The sequence below is a fragment of the Daphnia pulicaria genome, chromosome 10 (genome assembly GCF_021234035.1).
Source record: "Daphnia pulicaria isolate SC F1-1A chromosome 10, SC_F0-13Bv2, whole genome shotgun sequence".
Lineage (NCBI taxonomy): Eukaryota > Metazoa > Arthropoda > Branchiopoda > Diplostraca > Daphniidae > Daphnia > Daphnia pulicaria.
Genome location: NC_060922.1, coordinates 7,070,032 through 7,088,206, shown reverse-complemented (window position 1 = coordinate 7,088,206; position 18,175 = coordinate 7,070,032). Strand labels below are relative to the sequence as shown.

The following is an 18,175-nucleotide window of genomic DNA, read 5'->3' as shown; positions in this document are numbered from 1 at the left end:
TTGGTAATTGTCAGTAGATGGCCGCTGTTGGCGCTGACAATTAGGTCTAAATCGATACTTAAGCTCATTTGTATGCGACAGGATAACTCCAACGACATAAGAACTCCTCCGTTAAATTTCAGTGAATCAGTCAGTTCATCAGCAGCAGCTGCTAATCCTGACAAAAAGCCAGAAAACAATGTAAGAAGAAACACCAACAATTAATAATTTCAGGAGATCACAACAGGTATGGTTGAAGTCAATACAACCACAGACTAAAACTAACCACTCATATTATTGAAATAGAACTATGTATTACACTGGGTAATCAAGAGTGTGCAGTCAGAATACTCAGCACTCTTCTTTCTAAAGACGAAATGAAATCCTGGAAGATGTCTTTGGGCTGTTGTCACTTTGTCCAACAGCGTCCTGGAAGAACTGCTACTTTGCATCACCACAATTTAAAACATTCCAGCCACAGAGTTCCAGCACAGCATATCCTTTACAGATATGAGGAGCTAACTACAACATTTGATATAAATTCACAGGTACAGGTTGTAGATAATGTAGAAGAACTGGAAAAGAAATAGAAATTGGTGGCTCTAGTACTGCTACTCATTCACCTTAGGGGCCTTAGGGATTAATAATTCGGCAATTTTTCCGCAATTATGTAAAGATTTGCTAAATTGATTTTAAAGTAGTTTTGAAAAAAAATAATGTTCCTTCCGTTCCGTCCAGTCTTCCGGGTGCAGTTGGCTATCACTAGGTGGCTAAAATTATGTCTGCTAGATGGCGCGAGTGTCTTCGTTACTCAAGACGAAATTCCGCCATTTCTTAAAACACTGATTGGAAACCACATGTTGAAAACGTATCGTTGGATTGGATACTTAATACGGCGTACTTTTCTTTCTTGACATTTTTATTCGTAATAATGGTAATTTCTCTCAAGATTCTTGGATGTGACTGTGATAATTATTTTTGTGTGAATTTAGGTATTTATCTGGTAACAGCCTATAATTTCTACATGGCAATTTCATCTGATCATGTGGCCTGAGCACCTGAACATTTTGCCAAAATGTTGTCTCTTTTTTCCTGTACCAGCTTCACGTTTGTCAGAAAACCTTCAGAACAATTCGGGTAAATATAATGTTCAATTTTCTAACTGTGAGAATACAGATTTAGTTCTCTTCAACCTATATTTCAGTTATGGAAATTTAACCTTTGAAAAGCTTGCCACTGTACATTCCTTTGCAACATTTATTCTGAACGATTTTGTAGTTTAACTTAACTTCAATCAAAATGTTTTTTCATTTGAGAAATTGTTGCTTGATAGTAATTGAGTTGTTTGTTTTTTTTAAAAATAGGATTAACACCCTGGTGGAGTTTGAGCTTCTTTGTTGCTGCCCAACTTACACGTGGATTTGACGCAGCCAGCTGAGGGCTTTAACTCTTGTAAATAACATAAAGTGACATGTATTCGTCTTTTCACTGACAGCATTTCCATTGATGCTGAAGATTATTTAATTCATTTCATTTTGGTTATAGGTTAAGCGTTTGTATTCGCGTAGTTGCTGTCCGATGTGGCACGTTGTTGCAGCCTATGATGGTGAAAGATCTTTCTACATCAAGTTCAATTGGCCGTTCCTTGGTGCTGATGGGTTACCGAAGTTGCATCATATTTTGTTAAATTGTCAACGTGACTATTGCAGTTTACGTTTATAAGTTCAGAAGCAACAAAAACAAATATTGGATGTTTATGTCAACAAATAATAAACATGTTTCCGACTTTCCGGGATTGGGAAAGGAAAGTAGAGGATGTTGAAGTGGGAGGGAGGATATTTCAAGTTTGGATAAAAATTCATTTAATCTATAACCCTACAAACGTAGCCCTACCAATTAATCTCCAAACCCCACAAACATATACCTTCCAATCCTTCAAACTCCGAAAACATACACCTACTAACCCCTATAAACCAATATTAAACCTTAACCATGTAATATTTGTAATGAATAAAAATATAATATATCAACCAATTTTTTATTTTCTTTTTAAAATGATCAAAGAATTCAATAAACAGAGCGTCCGGTTCAAGACGGTTTACTACTGCACGAGTTTAAACGCAACCCGCCACCACCGCTGCGGCAATGAGACAAAAAGCGATGGTTTAGTTCTACGGAAATCTGCGTCAGTCTTTGTAACTTGACTGACGGGAGATTTCCGCAAAAAATTAACCATGGCTATTTGTTTCATTGGGTAGTGGATGCATTGTTTTAACTCGCACATGATGTTGTAGGTTTTGTCTACGGCCCCCAGAGATAGTATCTGGACCGAGAAGAAGAGAGAAGTACGAGGCAAGTTTTTCCGGGGAGATGTAGTTATACTAGGCTTCCGGATTAGACTCATGACCCTCCAAAAGTTTTCATTGGATCATGCGCCTTCCAAGTCCCCGTTCGACCAGAGCCCTCCCCTCCTCCTGGTTTCACAGCGGGTGAGTGACCACCGGCGGGCGTTGGTTAGTGGTTAGTTAGGGAAACGGGGCCACAGAAAAGAAGGGAGCCCAGATATGCACTTGTAATAGAATCTAACTACACAATTTATCAGTCTTCAATTACAACATTCTCGCGTCGGTTTTCACCAATGGATGAAGTCCATGATCAGTAGCGAAGGATTACTCTGTATCTGTAAGCAGAATGAACATTTATTTGGATGGCAATAATATTCAAGCAAGATTGTAGCGACAGAAAGTAATACCTCAAATCAGGAGGGCCTGTGTAAAGAAGTCAATAAGGAGGATTCAAGGGTAGCAGCCAACAGGTCAGCAAACAACGGACCTTGTTGGCTTTCTTGAAATGACAGGACTTTTCATAAAGTCTGCCATGCAAATTTAGAAACCAGCAGTTTAGAATCTGTAAATAAAAAATAAAGAAAAACAAGTCACATTGTTTATAATTTGTGTCCTCAATGTGCTTGACGTCTATGATGTAATTAAGAATAATTAAACAGTTATCAGTATACACTTGAAATTGTCTCTGAAACATTAGACGGAGTGGGGATCAATATTTGAAATACATATTAGATTATTAGACTGTAAGGGAAAAAGTTCAGTGACATGAGAAATGAACTTACACATGAAACCACTGATCAGTTATCCAGATGATGGAATGAGAGATTGTTCCATGCTGGGGTTAGTGATCTAGCAAGTCCAATACACACAGCATATAATTATGTCGAATCCTAATAAAAGATGAGAAGAAATATGTTCCAGCAATTCTGTAATAAAGCTAGTGTTGGTTATTACCTGTATCATTTTGATGGCACATTTAGTAAAATACAATGATTTGAACAAAATAGTTGACAGTAGACTGCACGACTCTTTTACGTTTCCTCCTGTAAGTTGATGAGAAGAAACGTCAAGGTTATCCAACATATACACGGAAAAGAACACATCACCGACAAGTTACAAACAAAATCACTCGAATTTACCTATGAATTCATTGGTATTTGTTTATTTTCGAAGAAAAATAGCGTAACTTTTGACAGCAAACCGCCATTAGCCCATGACTAACACAATCAACACGCCATCTATTTGACACGTCTCAAAACTCAGTATTTGAAGGAAGGACTGGTCTTGAGATATTCACAAAACTTGAAAGTGCATTTTTGTTTGCTAAAACTTAGCACTCAATCCTTAGAACTGTACATAGAACAAAGCTCACTTGCTAGTTTCATGCAAATTTTCCGGAAGTAAACCGGAAGTACGCGATAGCGCCTCAACCATTGAGCTGACGTCAAATTAAACCAAAATTCGTAATCTCCATAAAATTTTGGGTCAATTGGTTATACTTTAAACAAAATCCAACATTGGATCAAAATCGAGAATTTTCCTGAACTATACTATAGTTCAGGATTCGTAATAAGTTCAGGAAAATTTACGATTTTGGACGATTTTCCGATATTTTGAACTGATACTTAAAATCGACCCCAAATTTGATGATAATCATGAATATTTGGATCTTTTTGGCGTCAGACGAATATTTACACAACTATTAACGAATTTAGAAACCGGAAGTAGACACAAAAGCAGTTATCGAAAATTTAACGAGTGAGCTTTGTTGGTGGAATAGTTATCGTCAGTTATCACTAAAAAATTACCACACAACCGTCAAACGTTTACAATGATACATGCAAAGTAACTGAAACTGACTAATTTGACAGCTGAAAGTTGTCAAAGGCGTTGATAGAAAAAAGAAACGTTTAAGTAATACTTCGCTTGTGACTCGCAAGAAGGGCCTGATTTAGGAATTATTACGCAGACACAAAGTTTGAAGATTATAAGAAGATATTACATAAATATTACAAAGTAGTTACAGTTGGCAAGCTTTTCAAATATTACAAAAATGTAGTTCCAACCAATGGAAAATTAACTAATTTAAACCACATTTCTAGTGTAGACTTAACTGAAAATTCTACAACAGAGAGGTCAAGTGTTTAATGAATGCACCAGAAGCAAGTTTTAGTCAGAGGATTTCTCGCATATTTACTTCATCTACAACAGCATAATTTCAATTTGTCACACCTGAAGACAAATGATAAACAAAAGATGTGGACAAAGTAGTTAATTTGGATTCTTAGCTAGAAGTTTCCTGTCCTCACAAGATCTTTATTACACAATCAGTCTTGGAACACACACAAACAGCCAGTCATGATTTGTAGGATGCCACTGGTTTCCTTTTCCAACAGTGACTGGTTACATTAAATTTATTTCTTTGGGTTCACAAGCTCTTACCTGTTTAAATGAGGAAAAATCCAAATCTTGACGCGTGAAGTGACTAACGTACAGCTCAGGTGGGTAACCGAGAAAAAAGAGAAAACTGAATGAAAACGGGAAATTTCGCAATTGACCGATTTGGTTTCTTTCACATTTTAGCACATACAGAAATAAAGTCTATTAACCAACTTGTCTATAACTATAACTAACGATGAAGGTGAACGAACGAAAATTCTGACGTTTTGGGGAACAAGCGAGCAGACGTACTTTCGGGGAAACTGTCAAGCAGCGTTGCCATTTTATGAAAATCGACAGCCAAATAAAATGTTTTTTTTTTCAAAACACGATTAACACGTTAACAGAAAACACGATACAAACACGTTAACAGAACACGAATCCCAAGAGAAATAAATCCATAGTCTTTATCTGTGATACGAATATAATCAATTAAAAATGCAAAGTAATACCCGAATATTTCCATATTTATTTAACAAACGGTAAAAACTAAATAAAAAAAGATGAAGAAATCAGGACAAGCAGCAAAACAGCTTAGGGAATGCAGTTAGTCTTGGCGAGTGAATTTACGACGTGTCATTATCCCAGATTCGATAACCAAATAAAGCAAATAGACTTGTTCCAAATTCTTCTCACCCCAGCGAATATTGTTGCGGATACCCTCCAGAATCCCGTTCGTGAAAGCGCGATTGAGTTTCTTGTCTTTATTTTCCAGTTCGGACAAAATCCGGGACATTTTTTTCGTGACGAATAAATCACATAAAGAAAAGCGGAATTGGGTATATTTCAAACCAATTAGATGCTCAACTGAATGAACAATTTACCTCTTTCAATTCGTCTGGTGTACTCAGAAATTTGGCGGCGGAGGTGAGCAGCTTCAAATTATCGCCAGACCTTCTAAAACTAAAACTAAAAGTCCACGTAAATCAACATTTTTTTTTTTAAACCGACGCATTAAAAGTCTAAAATTAAATGTGTTCCTACTGTCGCGCTAGGATCTCCCTGTTAGTCGCCAAAAAGTTCAACACCATGGAACGAGCGACGTGATTTTCCGTCATTTTCTCAATGGTGGCGAACGTGTCGTGCGAGTCCTGTTCGATGGTCGGCGAAAACACGCGCGAAAGAAGCTGTTTCAAACGATCACGATCTTGACTGCAACTCATGGCCGATAAAATCTTTGTCCGCTGTGACGACCACATGTCGCAGAGACTAGCTCGCCACGCCCAGTTCCACTCTTCCTTACCACCGTAGCGAATCACCGCACATCAATTGCGGTCCAAATGTTCCGTCATAGCCCTGAATTTTACGTAGGACCATTTTAAACGGTTCAATTCAACTTTAATCATATCCAAGGATGATGGAGAACTAGAGCGACTTGGACATTAATGGTGTCTCTCCTCGAATGCCTGGTTCTTACTGAGCGCAAGTGGATTGCTCGTGTTTACATACGTGTTGTGTCGGCCATCCATAATCAACTTGAAAATGACGTCGGTTGGTAAAGGAGATTCTTGATTTAGTGGCGGTGCTTTCCTATGTGTAGCGTGGCTAGCAATCTATCATACTTAAAACCAGCGCTTCGAAGACTTTACTCTCCACGACAGTATACGTTTTACGAGCGTCAGTTTGTGGTTTAAAGTTCGTGAAAAGGACTAAACAGCGTTACACGTCTGTTACCACTTTTTTTTATAGTCTGGAGTTACGGGTAACTACTGCGCTAACATCGCCAAGGCATCGTTAATCAGTGTATAATTTTAAGTAGCAACATGATATTCATCACACCACATTACCAATAGACAAGACAAGTGGTTCAACCGGTGAGGGGGAAAAAGTTGGAAAAGGTAAACAATAAGACTGGAGAACGACTAGATCTATAACTGGCATCTTCTATACACTTTCCGAGCATGGTATGTAAAAAGACTTTCTTTTTAACGTGTCGGTGGCGTAGGCAAAACTGTACAAGTTTCATCTAGTTGAAGATTATCGTGAGGAATTTAATGATGTGCGAAAAGCACTTTGGATCAACTTTTACAGCTAAAAGATAACTATCCTTTGCCACAAAAAAGGACAGCTTCAGTTGCCGCAGGAATGCCAATCCAGCAGGACAGGGAAATCAAAATATGAAAGAAAAACGTGAAATTGTTTCTGATTGGGTCATGACATTTTTATAAGTATTTTTTCCATCGAGTTTGTTACGAAGGTTTAATATCCACCAGAATGTGGATATAGAGCGGATTCATCTGTAAATCAAGGCGCTTGTACTTTAAGTTGCTTAGTCCGTCGACTTTCGAGCGTTTCGCTCCATTACGCATGACTCTGTAGCGATTGGGATTGGGCCGCGCTTTCTTGTGCGATAGCATGGTATAACGTGCGGTGCTGGGTGGGTATCGCGAGATGATCAATTTGTGATATTTTATCCGGCTCGACATGTCGTCGTCCTCGCCACCCCAGCCCCAAAATAAATTGGAGAATCCGTTTACTTTAATAAAATGCTCGGTCGTCATCGCGCTCACTCCTCCAAACAAGCCTTCGTAAGGTAACCTTTATCAAATAACAAAGCTCAATCAATCATGTGACGACTGATTACAAGTTGGCATGGTTTATCTATATAATAATACCGATATTTGAAGACGTCAATCGCGACGGACATGTGACGTGGTTGTTCCGGACAAGAGTAGGTGTTGCGATCATCTTCCGGTAAGAGGTCTACATCGTGAAAGACAAAACACTGGAATCCATCTTGGCGTAAAGCCTCGGCAGCTCCAATGTTCATCAACATTGCGCGATTGAACGGCGTCTCACCTTGAAATGAAAAGGACAAATTACAGCAGTTTAATTGGGAGAAGTGTTTTTAATCTATACCAGATTGTTCAACGACGAAAATGCCGTAGTCAATTTGCTGTCGTTGAAGGAACGGGTGCATGTGCTGAATAAATACTTGAAGGTGTTCCTCCCGCTTACGGTAAGGGATGATGATGGCGACTTTGTAATGAGCCTGACAATTAGGTGGATGGTATCTTCCGCCAGGCCCTAATAATGGACCATACTTTTCTTCAAACGTATTCATGGGCATCGCGACTTTGGACACGTTCATTCGCCCCACTTGAAATAGAAAACAGACCATGTTGTCATTTGAGAAAGTACCTTGTCGCGACTTCATAATTCATAGTAAAAGTAAAATTTCGAAATAAGAAACCCGGTCGAAGAAACTCGACGAGAGAGAGAGTTATTTTAATGCTAAAACTCACCGAGTAATGGCGACACTAGAGGACACATTAAAGGCTTTCGCGTGAAATTGAGCGAGTCGGCCAACAAATCAAGCTGATACGGATCAGAGCTGTTGCTACTCTGAAGAGCGATCAATGTCATGTTAGCCGTGGCGGCGTAGTTGAAGTCGGTGTCGTTGTACGTTCCTGCCGCACCGGACAACCGAGGCGCCGTCAAATTGAAGGTGAAATAGGCCTCGTTGATTCTTCTATTTTCTTCATAGAAAACTCCGAAACCGTATTCAAAAAACACCAATACGGCCAAAGCCGTAATCGCTACTTTGTAGCAATGTGTCCGTATAAAGCCGCAGAACATGGCGTCGATATTTACATCTGATGTAGCCAGGTTCCAAAACCATTAAAGGAGAAAAGGAGCTAGTAAAGTAGAAACATGGCCAACGTCGTCGCCAACTTCCTGAGTCACTTGGCACCACAATAGATGGTGACGTTTGTCCCTTATCTGACTATCGACGCTATCAAGTAGAAAAAACGGGAGATTCGGCGACTTCAGCTCAATTTGCAAATCAATAGAGCCAGAGATCGATGAAATCTATAAATGCAGAGTCTAGGAGATGGAGGCCGAAGAGCCGATGCTGAAAGAACACGTTCGATTCTCACAGCCGGTAGAATCCTGATGGCACCTAACTGACGCAATCATGGCAAGTCACGAACTACCGCATCATCTGTGAAAAAAAAAAAGATGGAATAAAATAATAATAAAAGAATGACAATACAACACAAACATGGCGACAGAGACGGTCAGTTTTCAAAATCTTAAGCACGTCGGCAAAAAGCTGCAACAGTATACCGTTGGTCGGTGGTTTCTATGACAACGAGCAAGCCTCTTTTAGCCTAGACGTGTAGGGAAGCTGAAGTATTCAATGTACTGTAAAACTTGAACTAGACTTTGTCACACAGACTGTATTGAAAACTATGTTTACCGTTGATAACGATAAGATACCATCTTTAAAAACACACAACACAGATTGTTCTTTCTATTTCATTTGCTGTATTGACAGCAATTCAGTGTGTGTACGCCGTATGACAGGCAGTCGAGCGATATGGACGATGAACGAATCGATAAGCTGTTTTACCATGCACAATAGAGGTTTCACGAACGTAAGTTGAATTAAGCCGGCGTAGCTGGCTAAATCTAGACTTTAACGACTACGACTAACTCGACAAGAAACGATGCCCAACACATATACACACACTAACACACATACAGTTTACATTTGTGCAGTTACACAAGTGACGTACTCGCCCCTGTACGACGCCTTTTGGTACTTTCCCTGTCAAACACACCTAACCCACTAACACCCTTCGTGAGAAAAAAATCCGCCCATTTCTCCTCGACTGGTTCTGTCAGAGTACACACGTACGTAACCGAGGCCTAACACCAATATTCAATTTTGATATTCAACACCAAAAAATCTGAGGTGCTCCCAGGCCGTGTCTAATTACGAACTTCACACAAATTACCTTAGCTGTACAGGATCTGATTTGATGAATCCGTTAAACACATGGGGCAGAGTTAAGAAAGCTATACAATATGTATGACAGGTAGCTCGTTCACCTGCTTTCACTCTTAACAACAGTCCCAGAACAACTGTTTTGTGTCACTTTTACCACTTTCTGAAGAGTTTCTCTGCAAGCAAACAGCTGATCGAACACAGCCATCTAGCGGCTAAGAGTTGCAATAAAAATGTGAAAATACCTTACGCAAGGCACGACACGGTACGAAAAAAAAAGAGTTTAAACCAATAATAATGATACATACGTTGAAATATAATGATATTAAATAGTATTAAAAATACAATACATAAAAAAATATTTTTGGGGTTTCCTGCTACATATTTCATGAGAAAAACCCCAAGAAAAAGTCTGAAATAAAATAGATAAAAACACATTTGACATTCCGAGATAATTTCCCAACATTGATAATCGAAACAGCAGGAAGCAAAATTTCAAAACCGTGCATTGTGCCGGACTATTTTCCTTAAAGACGCCAAAATGTTAACTGATTCAAATGAGGACGAAATAACCGAAAAATGGTCTTGTAGTTTATTCCTAAATCATCACTGTTATACACTCATTTGTTGGGCGAGGTTCGCATCTAATTAGTTAAAAGTTTAGATATGAGTAAGTTGAACAGACACGAAAGGATGGGAGTCAAAACACAGTGGGGGTGTACAGAAGCTACATTATATGCTAATTATTAATGGGAAGAGGGCAAGATTCGATGCGAACAGGTTCAATCAGGTAAATAAAGAAGAGTGAACTTGCACATTGACAGAGAATACATGAAAAGATATGAAACGAAAGCAGAAATACACGAAAGCCCAGCTCCTGGCTGATGAATGAAGAAGAAGAAAAAAAAAATGACGCTCAACTGTACAAATATTTGTTAAAGGGGTGTGTTGTCTTTTCTTTTTCTTTACTTAATTTTATAGAGGGAAAATGGACGAGAAGGTAAGGGGGAAACAAGTGACTAACACTGCTGATAGTGTGTGTGTGTGTATTCTTCAAGGAAATGCGATTGTTTTGTGCCATTTAGGAGATTTGGAATTTATGCTGGGAGGCCACGAAGATTGAATTTAACAACGCAATCGACAACCCATCGCCTCAAGTTTGTTGTTGTGTTTTCGCAAAATTGGTGAGTCTAAATATCATCTGCTCAATGGCGTTTATTTCTGTCTCATTCATGTCTCGTGGAAAAATGAATCATTCCACTCTTCTTCTTTCCATTCAAGTCCTAATGGAGGTTAATTGCACCAGAACGGAGCACCGTGTAAGGTATACAATCATCAAGCACTTGTGTTACAAAAGATCCAAAAATTAGTTGTGAACCGATAACCCACAAGAAGATTCATTTAATCATACCTGGTCTCATCATCCCAATCTGACCCAGAACCAGAGTCAGAACCTGACTCGGAATCAGAAATCTCCATAGCCACTCGACGGGCTAGAATAGAGGCGACATCGTGAAGAGCATCCATTCGACCCTTTTCACCTTGCTGTTGCTGTCCCTTCTCTACTTTACGTAACGATATACCTACAAAAAAAAAGAGTAAACCAGTTTTTTAGTTGCGAAGAAAAAACAAAAATTCAATAACCGACTCAAATTTAAATTACCATCTCGAATGGCCTTAAGAAGGTCACTCCGTCCATCAAGCGCTGGAACAGGAATAGGAGGTCCACGGGGGGTCAATTTGGCCGCTTGCAACAGCAGAGGCGATGATTGAATCGCTTCAACCACTCCCCTTCCTGGTGATCCTTTGGGCGGCGAAGTGCTCGACAATTTGTTGATATCGCCATTAGCCACAACATGACCATTGTCACGCGGCGGACTGCTGAGTGGCATCGGCGGCGGCGGTGGCGGCGGTGGAGGAGCCATTCGCATGTCGGGCGGGGCGGTATCAGGAAGCGGAGGAGGCGGTGGGAGCGGCAAATCAGATTCGGAAGAGCTTTCGCGGCTCTCACGCGGTGGCATCAGCATAGCGGAAGGTGGCAGAGGTGGTGGTGGAGGAGGAGGAGGAGTGCTTGATGGAGGACCCGAGTTGACCATGACGGACGAGATGTACGGCGGATTGGGCAGTTGCGACAGCCTATCAGCGCTGGAATAGGTCTCTGACGGTGGTGGAGGTGGTGGTGGAAGCGATTCTCTACCCATAGTTCCAACAATGGACGTCTGATGGCTCATGCGATTTCTGGTCGGTGTCGACCCACTCTGCTGCGTCGTGTTGGGCGAGTGATTCATTTGCCTGCCAGATTCAACCAGACTGTTAGTTCATGATTATTCAATATTTTTCAACAAAGCGTAAACGACACGACATTAAGAAGACGCAGCTTAATCAATTAAGCGTAGCAAAGCAAAGCTCGACAGACAATATGAACAAATGATGAGACGACAAATTCGTGATGTAACGAGATCAATAAAGTGACACTGGAGTAATAATGAGTGAGTTATCTACAGTATCTCTTCTATTGGGTTATTATTTGGTTAGTTTACCCGGGCGGGGCTGGTGGAGGCTGCGTGGGCCTTCCTGATGTGGTCCGTTGCAACGTCCGGTTGTGGTGATTCATCATTCCAGGGCCATAGTGACTGGATGCTGCGGCAGCTGCGTGCTGGTGATATTGTGCCTGATGATGCAGTTGCTGCTGCTGCTGCTGCTGAAGCTGCAGCAGCGAATCGGCAGTGTAAGGCGGAGGCGGATACTGCGGGTAGCCGTCGTCGTAAGGCGGAGGCGGCAGAGAAATTCCGGCAGGTCTGTAAAAAGCGTCGGACGCCAGCGACAGATGGAGACAAGCCATGAAGCGACAACATTTTTAAAATGTGAAATTCCAAGCACACGATAGAGGCAAAGATAACCGATGACAATTGTTGGGAACAAATAAAAATTGACGCCAACACCCTCTCACACGTTGACAACATCAATTTCATTTGGCAAACAGCCAACAAAAGTAAAAAAAAAACGTGTGATTTAACCGACCTGTACACATTGTCTTGCGGATTACGCGAGTTCCTGGATGCGTAGATGGCCTCTTCGCTAGGGTAATTACGTTTCACTTCAATGCTGTTAGGGCGCGGGGGCCGTGATGTTGAACTGGGATCCGGTAACATGGTTCCATCCTCCAAATACAACGCCTGTGAAATTTAATTTGGCAAGACCACATTGGCAAAAGGCATTAGGAAAATAGTTGACAATTGTTTTGTACGGACAGTATTACCTGAGGCGACTGGTACAGCGCGTTCTGTGGGCTAATGTACTCGCCCTTGTTAATGGCCAGCTCACGGTGCTTTTCCCGAGTGTTGTGCGGTTGCCGGACCCGTTTCTTGTGGCGACCGCCTCCGCTGCTTCCGCCTCCACCACCACCACCACCGCCATCATTTCTGCCTCGATGCGGCTGTGAAACGGTACAAAATATCAGTTGTTGATCGCATAACATTTCAAAGCAAAAAAGCAAAAAAAGGAAAATCGACGGTAGATGTGGGTTGAAAAGAGAACTTGCCTCGGACGGAGTGCCATCCGCATACTGAGAAGCATGTTCAAAGTCAAAATAATGATTTTTTTTTTCGTTTTTTTTGGTTTAGTGTTACAGTTGTTTTAAAACCACAAGACAGCAATGGTTTCTATTCGATACTAATGCTAATGGCCAAACATTTGGATGTTGTAGCTCGTAAAAAATAAACGAGGGAAAGTACAGAATTATTCATTAACCTAATTTTAAGCTTCAATGATTCCATAACAGGAAAAATAAAACATTTTCTGTCTGTTATGTTTAGGACCATTGCAGAAAATATGTTACAGATATAGCCCTCCCTCCGCTGTTACTAAACGTGCGTTCCGCTGAGAACGGTCTGAGAATTCACGAACGTCACCGACCCAGATCGTTTATCGACTCTTCATCATTCCCCCCCCCCCCTCAAGAAAAGAAAAACAAAATGTATAATAAAGCAAAGAATGAACCGTTTATACGACCCTCATTATTCCAACGACAAGATACATGTCGACCGGTTGGTGGAGGTTGAGTGGCAGGTGAATGTAAATTGGCAAGAGACCGGCTTTCTCTCTCTAGGTCACAATTGTATTTAAAATGAAAGACGAAATAAATGTCTATACCTTGCGTCCCTTGTCGTTGAGGATGCGCTCAGTGTCTTTGAGCATCTCCTGTCGCCACAAGTCAAAGAAGTAATCCGGGTCCGTGTAGAATTTGAGCCCGTCCTTTCCATCGTCCCTAAAAAAGGCAAAAGAGATATCATCATCAGAATATTTTAAAAACCAGTTTGAGCTGAGAAACTGAAAAAAGTTCATTGGAATAATATGGACCAGGTTGTCGGAACGGCGGTCGTAAAGGACGTTTGAAGGGGAGCCCGATGTGGGCTAACTTTGCGAAAGGCACGTCGGAATGTCGACGTCACGGCAGCCCAGCGTTTGACTCGTTGAATCAAATCGCTGGCTATGCTGCCACCTCGACTAAGCGTACGAGATTTGTTACATTCCTGTTGTCCACCGATTCCAACGTCCGGACGAACATCGGTAAATTCTCCGGCATGCCTGCCGCGGACTAACGGTGGCGGGGTAACTTTGACGGCCTGCAGAGAAACGGATCGCTGGAGACGACGCCGGCGGATGGGTGGAATGGGCTTTGCGGCTTCGATCGAGGATGTCGGAGGGGTTTCGATAACGGGCAAATCTGGGAGAACTGTATCATCTTCCTTTTCTACATCGACTTCAGCCAACCGCTTTTCGAGAAACTGCAGAAACTCATCAGTCAACCCTTCGATGGCACTGGTTTCCTTTGGTGGCTCTGCTTCCGCCGGCTCTGCTTCCGGCGGAGAGAGCGGAAAGAATTGGTCCTCCAGACCGAAAACCCACGAATCGCCTTGTTGTTGGTGTTGCGGCTGGATCGCCTGCCAATGGTACAGGCCCTCCTCTCCAAACCAGCAACAATTAGAGCTTCCGGCGTTTCGCTTATTATCGTCCGGATGGATCTGGGTCGATGGGCACAAACTGCAAGACATCACTCATTCACTCACTCAAGGCAGACTAGATTAAAGATGTGATTCAATTTCTTTCATTTCGCTTCCGCACATCCTCGGTATCAAAAACGCATCTGGGTCACCAACTTCTTTCGTCGTCGTCGTCGTCGGTCCAGTGCAATTGACCGACAAAAGTGTACAACAGGTGGCTCGGCGAACTTGCGTGCGTCCAGGTCTCACGGACGCCTTTTCTCAAGAGAAATTACGAGTAAATCGCGTCATAAAACGCCGAGTCTCTGGCACCGAGGACACAACCACCACATAAAAGCTAATCGCGATCCCTCCCCGCTGGGTTCTTGTTCGATATCCGTTTCGTAATGCCTTTTCGCTCGATTTCGCTTTAGGTTTCTCAATTTCGGGCAAAGATACACACGACACTGATTGCTTGTCCTTTTCCTTCACTGCTAGTAGTGGTAGATATAATAGATGTCACACAGGACTTGCGAGTGGGACCAATCCGCTCGGCACGGCTGAAGACGATCGACTGAAGCACCGTAACAATGCGACCAATCGACGACTACAAGAACGGAAAGAGAGAAAGAAAAAACAAACTAACTAGAGATGGGAGGAGACCAAACATAAGACGCCAGCTGGACTCGCGTAACAGCGCATTTCTTCTCGGAGAACGGATTGGGTGGTGGTGTTGTATTAGGTTTGTAGGTTGCTCCGGTTCAACTAGTAACTCCCGCAGGCACACTGGACCGGTCCGTGAAATTTTTTTTTGGCCATAGCCACCCAGTCCAGTCCGGTCTGGACGACAAACGGGAGGATGCGGCAGAAGCACCTATAATATTTTTGCGTTTTGGGAATGAGGACGAGACGGTTTTCCCTACCGGTATCCGCGGACTCGTCATACGCAAAACCAGTCCCATCTGGCAGCCATTCCATCAATTTACGAGAACCTTACACGAGGCGATTGCTTTACACACACGAAAAAGAAAAGGGTAATAATAACAATAACACGTTGCTCGGGCAACGACGTACTACAGTCCCGAGTCCAACGCCCGGTTGGATAGTTGTTGGCCGGGCAATGCAATCTGACTCGCATCCCGGCGGCAATGAGGCATCTATTATACATTCACACTGGCATACGCCCTGGTCGATATGAGATTCCCTAGTCGGGCGTTAATAGAAACACAGAGCTCAAGGCCCGGCTACCGCGCCCTGGCTTCTCGCTCGCCTAACAAGTCGTCATAATCGAATCAACCTCCATTCGCTTCCCCCCTTATATTATTATTATTTCTTTTTTTTTTTCTCTCTCAATATAGAACTTTCTCACCATCTCTATAGCACCAAGGAGAGAGAGAGAGACTTGGTGGCCGCAAGTGCTTTTAGATTACGGCAAAGCTGCAGGGGGAAAAACATGATTCCACTCGACTGACGACGGCCGTTCGGAAATCTCACCAACCGGCCGGTGTATCTCCCACAAGATAATACAACGCCGATACTCCCCATCTTTTCGCTTTATCCCTCGCCTCGTTCACACGGACGATTTGCTAGCATAAGCGTAACCAACTTCCGGCTAGCGTATGCCCTGTACGCGTCCTGCAGCCATACCTCACGATTTGCGCCAACGATTCCTAACAAACGTATTAACAGCATTGGCTATTACGTGTGATTTCATTATCTGGAATGATGACATTGCCAAGTTGGTCACGTTCTGCTTTATGGTCGGAGGCCTCGTGACCCCCTGCTGAGATTTCGGCTCCCGGCTAGGGTTCTATACATGCTAAAAATATCAAAGTAGTCATTATGCTTACCGGTATACATTGAGCTTGTCCAGAGGTGGGGGTTTATCACAGTGATGGTATGTATCTGCCATCGCTGTGGGAATAGTCAGCTTAGAGACAACCTGCTGATCGAAAACCACACTGCTTTTGAAGGCTTTGCGAAGGTGGATGTCTTGCAGTGAGACTTCCTCCACGGTGCTGTCCAGTTGAGTGACTTTGACTGCCAGTCTATCTATTCTGGCCTGTAAGCTGGAAGAACGAATATGGAGGGCCTCGGTCTCCTTGTAAAGCTCACCAAACATGTCTTCGGCATGATGGCTAAGGCTTGAGAGTTGTCGGATAATATTGGCCAATGTTCCATTGGTGACTCCTTCCAAGTCATTTGGAAGTTGGAGGTGTTCAGGCAATGTGTCCCTTGACACATAAACGGGAGAAATGACTCTTTTTGGCAGAGGCATTTTAAATCACTTCCTAAAAGATTACAGATGGTTTAGTTCTTTGGGATAACTTGTCATAATCACTACACCCTAGACCCTACACTTGCAATATCTGATTTTAACACTCTTATCATGTTTTTACTATATATCCTTGCACAGCTATTTACAACAGCTAAATAACTGTTTTTTTTTTTTCTAAATTTACACACCCAACCGTAATCAGTCGTAAATACAAACTAGCGTTTGACACCTAGAATGACGCATTTTCCTTCAAAACAACTTGAACGCAAAGCAACGTCAAAACTCACTGGTTGGTAAGAATTTGAAAGCGTGACATACCTATCGTTCTATCCCGACGGAATTGCAATATTTCATCGTTTTAATCACTCCAAAGTATGAAAAACATCAAAAACAACATACACGCCCACAAGATGCTAGCCCACCAAGCAAAGAGGACTAACACTAATCTCTAAATTTTGGCAGTGCAATGATGGCGTGTCGGCGTTGCCAAGCCACCAAAAAGGGAAGCATCGTTTGAAAAAAAAAAAATAAAAAATATTCACGCACGCAGGAAAATTACAAATATGTTTTATACTTTATTGAAACAGTTTTTCTTTTTTTCCCTACAATCTAGTACATTCATTTGAAATCAGCTCTTAATTTTATGGTCTTCTAATTGGGGTTGGACTGCTGTTTCATTTGCTGCTGGTAAAGATTTCAAATCTATATAATCTTTGACCTCTATTGCAGTTTTGACTTTTGGTGGCTTGTAGTATTCAAAAGTTTTAAAGTGTTTTAAAATGTTTCCTAAAATAAAAATTATTGCTTATAAATTATTTGAATAAATTCATTGTTTTCTATACTATACCTGACACTATCGGGTGAATGGTGAATTCCTTTGCTAATGCCAGAGCATCATATTTAGCAGGATCCTGTTGATGTCTCCCGATAAGCACTAATGCTTGGCGAATACTCAATTTCCCTCTTGTTACTCTGACAGGTTCTTGGTAACCAAATTCTGCTTGTTCAACACTTTTTCTGTGTGATGGAAGGGGCTTTTCTGTGCTTAAAGGTATTTCTGGTTTGTCATGTGAAGTTACATAAACTTCTTTCAGGCGACTGTTTAAGGTCTCATCTTTATTGTTGGATTGTTCCTCCATCAAATGTGGATTATCTAATAAACAATCATTATTTTTAGAATACGAATCACTATTAATAAAATCTCAAAAATACGTACTTTTCATGATTTCGTCAATTCTCTTCTGTGTGGTAGGGTGCCATGGAGCCGATATTGGCTTTTCCTTTGCCAACACTCTCTCAGTACGCGCTTCCACAGCAAAATTCTTAAAGGGCCTCATAGCTCTTTTCGTAATTTTAGCAGTTATATTCCCCATTGCGATTGTGACGAACTTTTCAACTTTACAAATTCAAACGAATC

General features: G+C 41.7%; 3 protein-coding genes and 2 long non-coding RNA genes across 12 annotated transcripts; 1 reads left to right on the top strand and 4 right to left on the bottom strand.

Moving 5' to 3' along the window:
* Positions 1 to 148: 148 nt before the first annotated feature.
* LOC124314899 lies at positions 149 to 2,009 on the top strand. 3 transcript variants are annotated; one of them, XR_006911295.1, is made up of 6 exons: positions 149 to 226; positions 286 to 649; positions 718 to 913; positions 972 to 1,116; positions 1,344 to 1,431; positions 1,525 to 2,009. It is a non-coding gene; the product is annotated as an uncharacterized LOC124314899 (long non-coding RNA). The 3 variants fall into 3 exon arrangements; XR_006911297.1 differs by having other exon boundaries at positions 1,344 to 1,452; XR_006911296.1 differs by having other exon boundaries at positions 150 to 226; positions 286 to 527.
* Positions 2,010 to 2,465: 456 nt separating this feature from the next.
* On the bottom strand, positions 2,466 to 5,109 carry LOC124314946. Of its 2 annotated transcripts, none has more exons than XR_006911406.1 (5): positions 4,767 to 5,109; positions 3,279 to 3,367; positions 3,107 to 3,214; positions 2,732 to 2,886; positions 2,466 to 2,653 (listed from the first exon to the last, which is right to left on the bottom strand). It is a non-coding gene; the product is annotated as an uncharacterized LOC124314946 (long non-coding RNA). The 2 variants fall into 2 exon arrangements; XR_006911405.1 differs by lacking the exon at positions 4,767 to 5,109 and adding an exon at positions 3,464 to 3,592.
* Positions 5,110 to 6,492: 1,383 nt separating this feature from the next.
* On the bottom strand, positions 6,493 to 9,684 carry LOC124314758 (beta-1,4-galactosyltransferase 4-like). Of its 3 annotated transcripts, none has more exons than XM_046780104.1 (5): positions 9,509 to 9,684; positions 8,009 to 8,709; positions 7,623 to 7,862; positions 7,379 to 7,562; positions 6,493 to 7,301 (listed from the first exon to the last, which is right to left on the bottom strand). In XM_046780104.1, exons 2-5 carry the CDS (start codon positions 8,340 to 8,342, stop codon positions 6,953 to 6,955), a joined length of 1,107 nt encoding a protein of 368 aa, XP_046636060.1. In that variant the 5' UTR covers positions 8,343 to 8,709; positions 9,509 to 9,684; the 3' UTR covers positions 6,493 to 6,952. The 3 variants fall into 3 exon arrangements, with proteins under 3 accessions (XP_046636060.1, XP_046636062.1, XP_046636061.1); XM_046780106.1 differs by lacking the exon at positions 9,509 to 9,684 and adding an exon at positions 8,968 to 9,364; XM_046780105.1 differs by lacking the exon at positions 9,509 to 9,684 and adding an exon at positions 8,835 to 8,932.
* A 392-nt stretch (positions 9,685 to 10,076) lies between these two features.
* LOC124314665 (wiskott-Aldrich syndrome protein family member 3-like) lies at positions 10,077 to 17,233 on the bottom strand. 3 transcript variants are annotated; one of them, XM_046779942.1, is made up of 9 exons: positions 17,077 to 17,233; positions 16,331 to 16,771; positions 13,651 to 13,765; positions 12,758 to 12,934; positions 12,520 to 12,674; positions 12,039 to 12,296; positions 11,162 to 11,790; positions 10,910 to 11,081; positions 10,077 to 10,840 (listed from the first exon to the last, which is right to left on the bottom strand). In XM_046779942.1, the coding sequence occupies exons 2-9, from the start codon at positions 16,756 to 16,758 to the stop codon at positions 10,834 to 10,836; spliced, it is 1,941 nt and encodes a 646-aa protein (XP_046635898.1). In that variant the 5' UTR covers positions 16,759 to 16,771; positions 17,077 to 17,233; the 3' UTR covers positions 10,077 to 10,833. The 3 variants fall into 3 exon arrangements, with proteins under 3 accessions (XP_046635898.1, XP_046635896.1, XP_046635897.1); XM_046779940.1 differs by lacking the exons at positions 16,331 to 16,771; positions 17,077 to 17,233 and adding an exon at positions 13,858 to 15,092; XM_046779941.1 differs by lacking the exons at positions 12,039 to 12,296; positions 16,331 to 16,771; positions 17,077 to 17,233 and adding an exon at positions 13,858 to 15,097.
* An 80-nt stretch (positions 17,234 to 17,313) lies between these two features.
* Positions 17,314 to 18,135, bottom strand: LOC124314819 (protein NDUFAF4 homolog). The gene is made up of 3 exons (XM_046780204.1): positions 17,975 to 18,135; positions 17,606 to 17,911; positions 17,314 to 17,544 (listed from the first exon to the last, which is right to left on the bottom strand). The coding sequence occupies exons 1-3, from the start codon at positions 18,129 to 18,131 to the stop codon at positions 17,387 to 17,389; spliced, it is 621 nt and encodes a 206-aa protein (XP_046636160.1). The 5' UTR covers positions 18,132 to 18,135; the 3' UTR covers positions 17,314 to 17,386.
* Between the last annotated feature and the right edge of the window lie 40 nt (positions 18,136 to 18,175).